This window comes from Lissotriton helveticus, chromosome 1_1 (assembly GCF_964261635.1).
Source record: "Lissotriton helveticus chromosome 1_1, aLisHel1.1, whole genome shotgun sequence".
Taxonomy (NCBI): Eukaryota; Metazoa; Chordata; class Amphibia; order Caudata; family Salamandridae; genus Lissotriton; species Lissotriton helveticus.
In genome coordinates, this window is record NC_136057.1 from 203753951 (window position 1) to 203767998 (window position 14048).

General features: G+C 42.9%; 1 protein-coding gene across 2 annotated transcripts in view; it reads right to left on the reverse strand.

Moving 5' to 3' along the window:
• DPH2 (diphthamide biosynthesis 2) overlaps positions 1-14048 on the reverse strand; it is a 174900-nt gene that overhangs the window by 61388 nt on the left and 99464 nt on the right. For both annotated transcript variants that reach the window (XM_078664206.1, XM_078664239.1), the window contains exons 3-4: positions 11503-11615; positions 3968-4188 (exon numbers count right to left, since the gene is read on the reverse strand). In XM_078664206.1, coding sequence (XP_078520332.1) covers positions 3968-4188; positions 11503-11615 — 334 coding nt within the window. The remainder of the gene's footprint in view (positions 1-3967; positions 4189-11502; positions 11616-14048) is intronic.

A 14048-nucleotide genomic window follows, 5' to 3' on the forward strand; every position in this document is an offset into this window, starting at 1 on the left:
TACAGTACACATTGCTAAATTAATTACACAATCTCTAATTCAATGGTGAGAAGATAGTTCAAACCCAGTGACCAGTCACAGCCTTCATGCTAATTTTTCTGTGCAGTGGACATATGGCCATTGTCAGACAGACCAACAAGCATACCTTATTTAACAATTACAAGTACATGTAAACAATTCTCAGCTAAGAAATGTACAGATCCCCATAACAAAGGAACCACCGGGCAAAAGATGTACAACCCAGTCTTTGACAGTAAGCAAAGGGGGCAGGTGGGGGGGGGGGGGGGGAGAGAGAGGTCTCTATAAACGAAGTCTCTGAAAACAGTCATTAACCCAATTTGGAGACAGTATGTCCGTTTTTTATGAGAAAAGATTTACGGATAACAAGGTCATAACTACTTCAGGGTCCATAAACGAGCTCTGCTATTCGAAACAAAAGTTTACAATTACATTTTTAATTAGTGATGGTCCATAGGAAATCTGAAGTACAGTTGTGTTATTCATACAACCACTAGGAGCAGACGAATTCACGTCAATCACTCTATAATTTATGTGATCTGGTGTCCATGCCTCATTTCTCAAAGAAATCTATTACATTAGATGACAGCCACCACAGATGGAGAGTTGTGTTGTATCTGAGGAACTCTCTTTATCATCTGACCTGCAACTAACTTTTTGTAAGCAGGCAGGACTTGTGTATATGGCATTTAGTGCAGTGTATTGTAAAATCGTCGTCAATGAGCTTCCAATCGATCTGGTCCATGACATGATATAAGTGAATTTACAGTGTTAGCTGGCCCTTTGCACTTGCATAGGCTATTAGACGGGTATTCACAATGGGGCACAATTCTATAAACAGGTTACGTCATTTATTGCTCTTGACAACAATGTATTCACAATGGTCTGGCACAGCGTCTGCAAACATCTAGTTTTTTGAAGAGCTGTAAGTCCATATACAGTAGAAGCAGGACCCTCGAAAAGATCTAGGGTTGTTTATTAGATACAGAGAGTGGTGTTAGGGCCTGTGAACTGGTCTAGAATCACTTACAGAGATGGTAGGGCACTCAAAGGGTTTCCGTTCATATATACTGATAACATGGGGCTTCACAGTGGTCCATGTTCACCTAACAAGATGATTAAATGTAATGGGGTAACCCTATGACCCTCAGAACCTGGGCGGGTAATAGAATTAATAATAATGGTTCTGTCGGTACGCAATACCTATTGCTTTGGTATTTCACTGATATTATTTGTTTACTTTGCCCATGAACATGATACAAAGGTAGCACGATTTATGGCACACACAATCAAAACCCACTGACCAAAGTCTAAAACGAAAGCAAATTTTACTCAAATACTTTCATGTTTTGAATTGAAACATATAATACAACAATAGCTGTCCCTAAAACATACTTAACATATAATTTGGCATACAAATTTTATGCAAATAATTGATACACAATAAAAACAACTATTGAATTTGTTATTTCTTGTTCTCATTGATGAAGGCAACTATATACACAATAATCTAATAGGTGTAATGGTTCGATGTTGGTTCCTAAGAGATCTTGAATAGTTGGTTCAAACAACGGAAAGAGATGCGTCGACGTTTCGACCCTGGGAAGGATGCGGTGATTTAACGCATCAAGGGCGGGTCTTCATCAGGACTGTATATATGATCATTCACGAGCATTGGAAGAGTAAACGGACGACAGGCTGTTAGCACGAATAAATTGGAGAATAATCGCCTTGCTCTGCCTCCTGTACAAATAAATTACTACAGCGGGAAGAAGAGCATCTACGCTGTCTGAGTTGGCTGACCGACAGTTGGTTAAACAAAGTGACCAGGACTCCGAGTGGAGCAGGTTCCCAAGAGGCTGTCCTATATATATATATATATATATATATATATATATATATATATATACACAGTCCCGATGAAGACCCGCCCTTGATGCGTTAAATCACCGCATCCTTCCCAGGGTCGAAACGTCGATGCATCTCTTTCCGTTGTTTGAAGCAACTATTCAAGATCTCTTAGGAACCAACATCGAACCATTACACCTATTAGATTATTGGGTATATAGTTGCCTTCATCAATGAGAACATGAAATAACAAATTCAATAGTCGTTTTTATTGTGTATCAATTATTTGCATAACATTTGTATGCCAAATTATATTTTAAGTATGTTTTAGGGACAGCTATGGTTGTATTATATTATTCAATTCAAAACATGAAAGTATTTGCGTAAAATTTGCTTTCGTTTTAGCCTTTGGTCAATGGATTTTGATTGTGTGTGCCATAAATTGTGCGACCTTTGCATCATGTTCATGGGCAAAGTAAACAAATAATATCAGTGAAATACCAAAGCAATAGGTATTGCGTACCACCTAACAAGATGGGCTTCAGAACGATGCAAGCTGATCTACAGTGATAGCAGGGCCGTCAGTGGTCTAGATTTATATATAGAAGCAAATGGATGGTCAAAGTTGCGTATGTTCATTTAATGCAGTTGGCAGGACCTTCAGACCAGCTTCGGTTTATATTCATGGATATAAGCGCCTTCAGGTGACTCTTATTGACCAGAAGAGGTGGAAGTGGCTGCATGCTGGACTTGGTTTGTCAAGATGGTGACAAGGTTTACAGATTGGTCTGTGTTCACCTTGAGAACTGGCAGTGTCTTCAGGGTATACTAGAGCAATATTCAGTGGTGGCAGGGCCTTCAGGGTGGACCAGGTTTATATGCAGTGGAGACAGGGCCTCTGGGTGGTCTATGTCAACCTACAGAAGGAGCATTGGTTCGTCTACATATGATGAAGGCTGCTGACACCTGTTGAGGTTGGAGGGGATACTGAATGTTAAGCTGGAACAAAGTGTTTATCAGAATACATGGACGATAACCTGCAATAGCTTTTATGGATTGATTAGTCTTCACTGTGATCTGGATTTACTGATGGTACAGCCTACAGGTTATTTATGATGGTCTCCAGCTGAGCCAGCTTTTGCTTATATAGTGCCCTGAGCATGAATACATTAGGTGCCCTTGATGCTGCTGGTCAATAAAATGAGGCAACAGAGAAACCCTTTTGGTTTTAGAGGCCAGTCTCTGGCTGACGATATCAGAGCAATGACTGGCTTCTGAAAGCAAAGATTCTGCCCCTTCTCCACTCACTTGAATTGTTGGTGGGAAAGGAGTGGGCAGGGGTTGTAGGTTCCTGGAGGTAGAGAGAGATTGAAGGACAAGAGAAAACCTTGATAGGATTCTAAAAATAGCACTTCTGGCATGTAAAATAAATATTAAATGCAGTATGAATGTAAACACTGGAGCCAAGTGAGTGGGCACTGTTGTTTTTGTAACATTAATGCTGAGAGCTCCATGTGCCCATTAAAGGTGGGCGCCCTGGACGTGGGCTCATACTGCCCGCTCCAAGTGCTAGATATGTGACTAGGATGCCAATGTCAAGTTTGGGCCTCAGTGTAGTCACTGCATTCTCAGCTCTTTACGAACCCCTCAATGGTTACGTTTAGTCTGCTGGGGAAGCAGTAACATTTCAATGATGTAGTGCCCTTTTACTATATCCCTGACATTAATCTGCCTACGGAAGAAGGAAAGATATCGAAGATCTGATTACTTCCACTTTCCGTCTAGACTTTAAAAGTGGTTTTGGTTTGATCCCTGATGCCATAGTGTCGTATTAGTTCTCCACATGTATTTAAAAGCAGTAGGCATTGGTACAAGGATAACAGAGAATCTCTAGGCTAGGGGGCCAGACACCCACTTTTGGTTCAATCTTTCACCATTAGGGGATGCAAAATTCATATGGGTTTTCATCACCAGTTCAAACATTGCTCGACCAAAAGGTGTGTGAGTTTTGACATTTTCTAAGACCAAGACTGAGTTGGGTATTATTAATGAGTTACTAACATAGCCCTCAGGGATACGACCATGGTGACCTGTAACTTACCAATGATATAGGAGTACACCACGTCACTAACTACCACCACGTGGCTCAGCTGGTCAGGGTACAATGTCCGAAAGACAGCAGCACAGCTTTTCACATCCACAGGTTGGCGCCCAAATATATAGAGCACAGGCAACCTGGTGCTCGGGCTCAAGCAAGCCCTTCCATAGTGAACCAGGGAATCTGCCTGCACATGCTCCGCTGCAACCTCGTCCACGCAGCAACTGCAAGAGAAAAATGAGAGGTAAATAGGAGACAAAAGAAACTCAAGAAAAAGAAATTAAAAAGAAACACGAAAAAGAAAAAACGAGAGATTCAAGAAAGAAACTTAAATCCTGAAGAATAATGGCCACAAAGATGCATCTCCTGGTAATTCACATTCCTGGAAAGGGGAGACTTAAAAACAGCCAGGATAATGTTAGAGCTGATTAATATTTATTCATTTTTAAGATATATCTCCATTCATATTTAAACAGGCATTGGTTTTAAATGAGCCATGAACAGTTAAAAGAGATTTATTAGAAACATTGGTCTCTTAAGGAAACAAATGTAAGACTTTGGGCAAAACTTAAAGTTGAGAGAAACAAGTAGGTGAATCCTTGTGCACTGGAACACCAGTGACTGCAGTTCGTCAATCAAAAGGCCATACTTTGTACCTGAGATTTGAGAAAAGGTAAGGTCTTTGCGAAATGGTTTAAAATACAGATATCCAGAAATTGTTTATGTTTCCCTATAATAAAGCATCAGACTTACCAGAGTTCACTTTAAGCCACGCCAGCAGCATCCACCAGCTGACACACTAAAAGCAATTGTTTCACCTGACTGCTGACGACACACGGCCACCACCCAAGTGTTATATGAGCTGGGTGTTACAAACAAAAGCAAACAATGCAAGCAGCACATCCAGCAAATGCACTTAGAGGTTTACGACACTGAGAAATTGAGAGCATACTTGAAGAATCCACACGTGACATCCAGTTGCTGTGATGAGAAAGAGGAGGGAATCTGCTTGGCATGTTGGAGAGGAAGTTCCGCAAGCTGCTTTTATCTCTCCCAACATCCTCTTGTAGTTTAATAGTTCAGGCAACCATATTGAGTCACCTAGACTACTGTAACTCGGTTCCTTTGTCGATTTTACAAGTCTTCAATGAATTCAACATGAGGAAACACATCGTGCCCGTATCATGAATCTCCAAAAATATGATTCAGGAAGAAAAATCCTCTTACTTCACTGACACATTTACATCGGCCAAAAATTCAGATAGAACTCTCTTCAAAACAATTGACTCCCTCACCAATCTCAATAATACCAATCTGTTGATTGCCAATCAATCCTTCTGCAACTAATTTTCAGAACATTTTCAAATTAAAGTAGCAGAAGTTTACAATAAATTTGCCTCAAATGAGGAAGCTAGACTAACTTCTGCTGGTGTTTTACGGCACCTCAAGTAAGTAACACACTAACCAAATTCTCTCCTATCACACTAGAACAGGTTAACGAGCTACTGGACCATTTGATCCATGCCCCCCAGTAACACTACAGATGGCTTCAAAGACTGCAGTGCCTCACCTTATGAAGATCTTTAATGAGATGTCCAGTGTGGGATACTTCCCAAAAGCCTGACAAACAGCATGTATCTTACCTCTTCTAATAAAACCTTTACCCCTTTAAACCAACAGTTATTGCCCAACATCTCATCTCCCATTTCCCAAGTGGTGGAAAAAGCAAAACAAACCATATGGAACCGTTTTTTTTTTTTAGAGTAACATTCTTCTAGGTCATACTAAATTTGGTTTCCATGGGGGGCATAGTACGGAAACAGCCCTGATTGTTGCCCCAATGAAAACCACAGCTAGTAGTGATCAGGGAGGGAAAGCAGCCCTAATCCTTCTTGGCATATTGGCGGACTTCAATATGGTCAACCACAAGGTTTTACTAAACCACGTTAACACCATAGGACTAAAGTACACTGCACTGGCCACTCAGAACGTTCCTCTCAGGTAGAGAATAATCTGTATGTTTTACTGGATTCATTTCTACCCCCTTCTCCTTGCGTTCTGGTATCCCGCAGGGATCATCATTAAGCCTGACACTCTTTAAAGTGTACATTACACCTCTTCCCAACCTGATTAGATTCTTCAGTTTCTTCTTGGTGTCATATGCCCATGATACACAATTCATTGTTTCAATCTCTAGTGATTTTCATAAAGCAGCTATCAGATTCCATGGCTGCATGGAAGAAGTGGGGAGACCCTTCTGAGCTTCTATATAGTGACCACAGAATCTGGGGACATTCCCACACCTGTCAAGTAGGGCAGGATCCTGGGCGTCTTGTTGGACGACAGACGGAAATTCTGAGCCCAGGTGAATGCGCTCCTCTCATCCTTCTTCAACACCTTAAGCATAATCAAAATTAATTCTTCCTTTTATTCCTCACAAACTTCAGAAAACAGTGATTGTTACGGAATACGGAAGGAGGAATGCAGGTCAGGAGATCAGCACAGGGCACTCCACACTGCTGCAGACACCCACAACTCCTGTGTAGCTAGTATGCCACCAGTCAGCAGTTCAGGAGGGAGGGTCACCTCCGCATGGAGCCCTCCGGCACAGTCCAGAGAGCACCAGGATGCCCCCTACTCCAACACAGTGCCACCAGGGGCCCTCCAAAGCGATACAAAAGGGGATGATGGACAGCGCGTTTGAGCAAATCAAACACTCACCCCCAGTCAACTGATCTGGGTTTAATCCATCACCATTCTTTAGCCCACTCAGCCACCCCATTTCAGACATGGCCATATGCAAATCAGTCTGACCCTGTGCCTCATGGGAACAGTCCAGCCCGAACTGCCAAGCCATGTCTTCCATGGACCGGAAACAAGCATCCTGGGACCGGTTTCGGATTCATAATCCTCATCAGCCAGGCTATCTTGAATCCAGTGGCCAAGTGAGCAAGGGACTCACGTCTGAGCATACCCTGCCACACTTAGGGCGAACAAAGCGATACCAAAGGGGATGAAGGACGGAGCGTTTGAGCAAATCAAACACTCAACTCCAGTCAACTGATCTGGGTTTAATCCATCACCATTCTTTAGCCCACTCAGCCACCCAATTTCAGACATGGCCATATGCAAATCAGTCTGACCCTGTGCCTCATGGGAACAGTCCAGCCCGAACTGCCAAGCCATGTCTTCCATGGACCGGAAACAAGCATCCTGGGACCGGTTTCGGATTCATAATCCTCATCAGCCAGGCTATCTTGAATCCAGTGGCCAAGTGAGCAAGGGACTCACGTCTGAGCATACCCTGCCACACTTAGGGCGAACAAAGCAATACAAAAGGGGATGATGGACGGAGCGTTTGAGCAAATCAAACACTCACCCCCAGTCAACTGATCTGGGTTTAATCCATCACCATTATTTAGCCCTCAGCACAAACCCCACCAGTAGTCTCCAGGCAGCCACACTTAAGATCCGCTGCAGCAGGGTCCTGGGCACAGGAGTGCTGCCACATTCTCCAGGGCGCGTTCTGCTGCAACTACATGATTTGGACGACCGTTGCTGTAATCGCGGCTTCTACGTCCGCTTCCACTCAGTTCCTGGAGACTGGACCAACAACGCCCCCAGGAGCACTGAGCCAGCCTCACCAGGCATCCGCCCCATTTATGCCACAGGTCAGTAGTCGACAAAACAGCAGGGTCTAGGAGCGCCGGCTCTAAGATCATGCACCTTAGGGCTCTAGCATTTGAAGGAAAGCCACCAGCAGGAATGCGGCTACCCCGTCAGCTCCAATATAAGAAATGTCACGTTTGGTCTCAAAAGAATATTAATTTAAAATTCTCTACAATGACAAAGTCAGATTTTAAGTTATAAAATTCAGAAAATGTCACTGTTGTATCTTGTGTGCTGTGGAATGCACACATTGGTGGTGGGATTTGAGGGAGTTAGTTCGAGAAGGCGGTGCTTAGCTATTCGCTCCTAATGTGTTATACGTAAACTACACTACACCTATCTTTAATGACGCCTCGTTTTGTGAAGAGTCACCACATTTGGCGATGAGCGGTGTAAAAAAAACCTGGGCAAATCATTTTGCTGTGAAGACTGCAGCGACGTCTCACATTGGAAGGGAAGAGCCCGGAACCTTGTCAACTGGTGAGCACAAATACACATCTTTCCGTGCCGATTGGGGGGCAAAAACAAGGGAAAAAGGAAAAACATAAACTAATTGCCTTGCACTCGAGCCAGATGCCAAGCACAAGCACAATGGCTGTTGCATGAGTGACACACGAGTCAATTGGCATTCACGCATGCTTGCATCTGTTGTAAGGAAAAGTATGCAAGGAGCATCAGATTTCCACCAGTGAACGGAACTTAAAGGGAAGGCATGCATAGCAACGAGATAAGGTCACAGGCCCATTGTTTCTTGATGGGTGATTGTGCACCGTATGGCAGAAATGCTTCTAAAAGGAATACAAATACGGCGTATTCACACAGATAAAGGAAAGCTTCCAAGTGTTGACAAAAAACATGGAGGACTAAATAAATGAGTAAAGCCAACAGCAGTACTAAATTATGAATAGTGCTCCCAGTTTGATGGTATTTTAGTTTTTTTCATTTCCGTCTGTATTTATCCATATTTATTTTTGGGCCATTTTATCTGTATTTATCCATATTTATTTTGTGTTTTGTTTATAAATGAAGTTATTAAACTACATATCCATATTTAACTGATAGGACACGCACTCATACTTTGATGTCTGTAGTGATTTCGCTATTTAAGTTGCCAAACATTACGCTACAATACATCCACTAAATATTACCATTATACCACACAGATGCATGTTGACATATGCCATTAAAGAAATGTCATCCTGTTTTTTAATTTCCCCTGCTGTCCATCTGCTCAGTCGTTAGGCTATAATTCAAGAAAGACAGCAACCAGAGTCAATTTTCTGTATTTGTCCACTTTTAAAAATAAATGTGGATTGAAAACACATTGTTTTCTGTCTGTATCTGTAAAAAATCAGTAAAAACGGAAAACAGGGAACCTTAATTATAAACATTGTTTACATTACTTACCATGGAGGGAATAATTTCGCCAACTTTTTGAACCTAGCTGGTGAACCAGTGACACTGAGGGAGGATTAGAAGAAGGGTTTTAAAGCCAATGTAGCAACCATTGGAGGAGACATATTTACGGCAGAACACAAATTCGCAATGCTTAGGAACTATTTAGGGGCAGAAGGCCGGTGCATTTTGACAAATCTTCCACCACTGCATGCTCAAAAGGATGATGAGGCTAGAGAAAAACAGACATACGGGTTCTGCAAGGATTTGAGGAAGAACAGAGCTACACAGCAACATTTTAAAGTATGACTCTTGCAAATTGGTACAATAAATTTGTGTCGTTCTTGACAATAAAAAACACAAAAAAAAACTAAACTTGGAGATCATTTTGTGGGGACTTGTTGTCACAAGGACATACGAAGAGATTGGAGTGTTTATATTGCTTCCCTGGAAATCCTATCAGAGGGATCATATTTAAGCGAAATCTCAGTAGACTGTATTGGTGGTGTGAGAGTGTGACATCAGCCAAATAGAGAAAACTTCCCTCGATCAACACTGGTGTTAATTCATACAGACGAGCCGTCTAGGTGTGGGAGTTTTTTTTCCTTTCTCAGATATTGTGCCCTCAAAATGAATATCTAAACCAGTTTTTGCTTAGACATGGACTTACAAGTAGAGGGGTCTTTAAAAAGGCGTCTTAAACCAATGGCAGATGATTCCGACTCCACATACTGTAGCCACTTAACACTTGTTCTAAAGTCAGGTAACTACAGTAGGGTTATCAGGTTTTGCGTGAGGGGAACTGGTACCCTGCGCCAGATAGAGTGCCACAGTAGGAGTGGTGCCATTTTAATCGTATCAATGATGTATGGTAAAGCCAATTCCATATGTAAAACATAATTTGAATAAGACTGTGGAAAGGAAGTAAAGGACTTAAGTTAATTGTTCTCTATGGCCAGCAGAGTAGCAGAGGGAGCCATCCCCATATAGCTGCACCATATACTGCTGCGGCCTTAGTTTTAGCATGGCAAACTGTTTTCATTGGATCAGCGGTTTGACTCCCAGCTTTTAGAGAGCTTTTTTCAGTGCCATAAGGCTTCTCTGCATGCCCAATGCTCTTCCCTCTAGTAATGTAGACCATGATTGGTTTCTATCAAAAAGGAGTCTAACCTAGGGGAAGGAGTCCACCACCTCAATCTTACCGGAGTCCATAAAAAAGAAGGAGATCTGTCATGTTCCCCCTCCCCCCGTAATGATAATAAAAGATTTGCTTTGGTTGACCTTTAAATCTAATGATTCCATGAAATTTGCATAGGCAAATATAAGATACTGGAGCCCCCTCCCAGTTCTCGCCATCAATAAGGCATCGTCTGCATACGCTAGCATTGGTAACCGCTGAGGGTTAGCAAGCACATGGACGACCAAGGCTGCCCCCTCAAGATGTTTTCCCACACCATTAGTGTAGATGGAGAATAAATATCCCAAAACAACACTTTTCATTCTTAGGTATTTCAATTTAAACATGAAAAATAACTTGAAATCAACACCATTCACTCACATCTTCTCCAACCACTCCTTCCTCAGACCTTTCACAGTCTACTTATAGAAATGGTTGAACACTACACCCACTTCCCATATCTCAAACCAGAGAACACTCTCCTTCAACCACTACTCTTTCTTCCTCAGACTCAGCAATTATTCACATATCGGCCCCCATGGCTTCCAATGCTAACCCAAAATAACACTACTATTCCCAAACAAAAACACCAACCAAACGCTATATTGGCATTCTCAAAACAATTTCACAATGACCTTGAACTCCACGTACTTGAAGGAATTCAATAGTAGGCGGAGAATGGTATTCAACTCGCATTTACCGCCACCATGCCCAGGGCCACACCCCCATGTCAACCATGTACCCAGATAAGATACTCAAGTATGTACAGTCTTGTATGCACGTTCTTATATCACCACTCACTTAGCATGGCCAAAAAACACATCCTGTTTGCTATCCACCAAACTGTTCAGATGTTGCTATGTACTGTGTATTAGGTTGCTACACATAATGTTTACTGCCAAAATACTTTTGCTATTTTTCTTTCAATAGCTATTATGCCCCAAAAACGTTGTGGTGATGCCACAGATCAGACAGGAAATTAATGCTCAGAGCAGTTTAATTCCAAATAACATAACAAGAGGTAGTGCGCCGAGTCAGAATTGAGAGTTAGCGGTAGGGCGGTGAGGATGGGAGAAGCCTAACACTAGCTAATATATTTAAAGTACTTTAGAACTACTTTATAACTTATTATAATGCCACTGAAGTGCTCACAGAGCTTCTTAAATGTGTCTCAATTTAAAAGATAGCTGTGATAGTGATAATTAAAAGTGGTCTAGATCTGTCTGCACATATAAGACCTTAAAGCTGAAAAGTGTACCCTGGGAAAAGACACACTGATGCCAGCTGCCCTTCTTACCTGCCGTAAGACGTGTCCCCAAGGATGAACGTCTTGGAGCCAGTGGCTTCCTCTATCTTTGCTGCGATGGCAGCAGAGTCAACAAGAAGCTCATCTGGGAACTGGAGGGCGACCTGTGGAAATCAGAAACACATGAATCACGAGAGATGAAGATCAGCAACTTTTATAAATCCCCTCCTCTGGATCTTGCCGCAAGGAAGCAGACAGCCATCAATATATATATTTTTTTACTTCTATAGTTTTGCATCTTGTGTATTTCAGTGTAAACGTTTAATTCTCCTGTATGATTAATTCTCATGATCACGGCTAGTTAGAAGGGTAGCTGTGTACATCATTAAATCATAGCGTTTTTTAAACTTCTTTTTCATTTTATCAACGTATAACAAGGCAGACAAAACAAGAGTATGCATTTCATGATATTAAAAATCTATACCTGAGAGGGTCCATCATAAAATATTCAGTAAGCTCATGCTCACCACTCTGCTCTCCTAGACTCGAAGAAATTGATAATGAGTCCCCCTCCCCTATCTGTATGAGCATCTTGGGGAAACAATGTGGGCTCACTAACCTTCACTCATCCAGTGCTGTGGTGTTCGGAGTCACCAGATTCAGAGCTGACGCCAGAGTCTGTAGTCACACCGGAAAGGGGGTCTTGAAGTTTATCAGAGAGGGCACTCCAGGTGCTTAATGCTTCCTCAACTTTGTCATCCCTTCTATTTAGACGTATATGCGTCTCCTCTGCCAATGCCCACTCAGCTACATTCCTATGCCAGTGTGCGATCAGCAGGGATCTCTGTGACAGCCATATAATTGCAACTCTTTGTCGTACTAATACCATGGCCAGCTGACAAAGTCATTTTACAGGCCATCGGGCGTTTAAAATAGCCTAGTAAGCAACAATGGGCCGTAAAAGCTATAGGAAGTCGAGTAGCATGTACCATCTCGTCCACTACTAATTGCCAAAAGCTTTGCACTGAATCACAGGTCCAAGCCAGATGTAGGAAGTCCACCACCGTAGTATTACAACGAAGACAGGTATCCGGCTGAGACCTAGCCATGTGAGGGAGCTCCTTGAGGGTTAGATAGGTCCTTTGCAGAAAATTGTAATGTCTCAAACGAACACGGGCATTACTGGAGACTGTCTGAGTTAGTTCACAAACCCATTGACACTCAGTATTTCCAATTGGGGTGTCAAGGTCTATATCCAATGCCACACGGGCCCGTTGTGGGATTTCTTACGCACCGACCGCACAGCTCTGTAAAGGTGTGTAATCAGGTGTCTACCTGAGCCACGGGTCAGCAGTATCACGAGTGTGTGAGTGGGTTGCGAGGCTGCTGGGTAACATAGCCGGGTGTGCCTAGCCATTCCTGCAAGACCTGCATGGTGTAATAACTGCCCCGGCCTCGTTCAAACTCTTCAATGGCATTTTTAAATGAGGTAGAAGACTCATCGGGGCACAAGTCACCCCATTGTTCACATCCTCCCTCTTTCCATGACCGGAATGACACACTGGTCATCATTTGCCTGAATGGTTTTAATATCCAAATTGGGAGTCCCCTGTGGAAAGGTGCATGTTTAAGTACTGCAGCTACAAACAATTGCCACACTCTGCCGTCTGTCTCACAATGTATGGAGCGTCTTTTGCCGTACTTGCCGCTTCCATCAGTAATTCAGAAGACAATCAACGTCCACAATTCTTACCAATAGCTGTGTCTCCCAACTAGGGTCTGCATCGAGCCAACATGCTGCGTGTTTTAATTTGGCGGCATAATAATATAGGTCCAGGCGTGGGACCTCCAATATGGCTCGGTCAGTGTGGCCGGCACTACTCTACTATGTCCACCTGCCCATAATAGTGAGATAAGGAGCAAGTCCAGCTGTCAAAATACTTGCGCTGGAAGTGGGCACAGCGTATTCTGAAGTATGTACAGACATCTGGGCAGAATTACCATCTTAGAGATGGCCAGTCTGCCCATAATGGACATGGGGAGCGTGCTCCAGGTCACAGAGCATTTCAGAGAATCAAGCACATGCTCATATTAAGCAACAATTGTTGGGCTCTTGAGTGGGCGACCTGCATCCCCAGTTATCGAAAACATACCAACTTCCCGCGCAGCCCCAGGGTAGGAAGGTTTTCGAAGAGAGTCCCTACCAAGTAGGCCAAAGGAAACATAAGAGACTTGGTTCGATGAATTCAGAGTCCCAATACATCCCAGAATTCATCCAGGAGATGCAGGAGCACTGGCATTGCAATGCAGGGAAAAGAGATATAAAATAAAGCATCATCTGAATACAATGAGATAATATGGTGATGGTGCATGTCTCCCAGTGGTATACTGCAGGTCGCTCTGATTGCTAGGGGCTCTGTGCCCAGGGCAAATAGGAGCGTGGAAAGGGGGCAACCCTGTTGAGTCCCACGAACCAACGCCCACACCTCAGAGTCTGCCCCATATGCACCCTAGTGACAGGGTCTGTGTATAGCGGTCTTATTCACTCTTGAAATTGAAGTCCGAACCCCACGACACGTAGAATTTCCAATAAATAA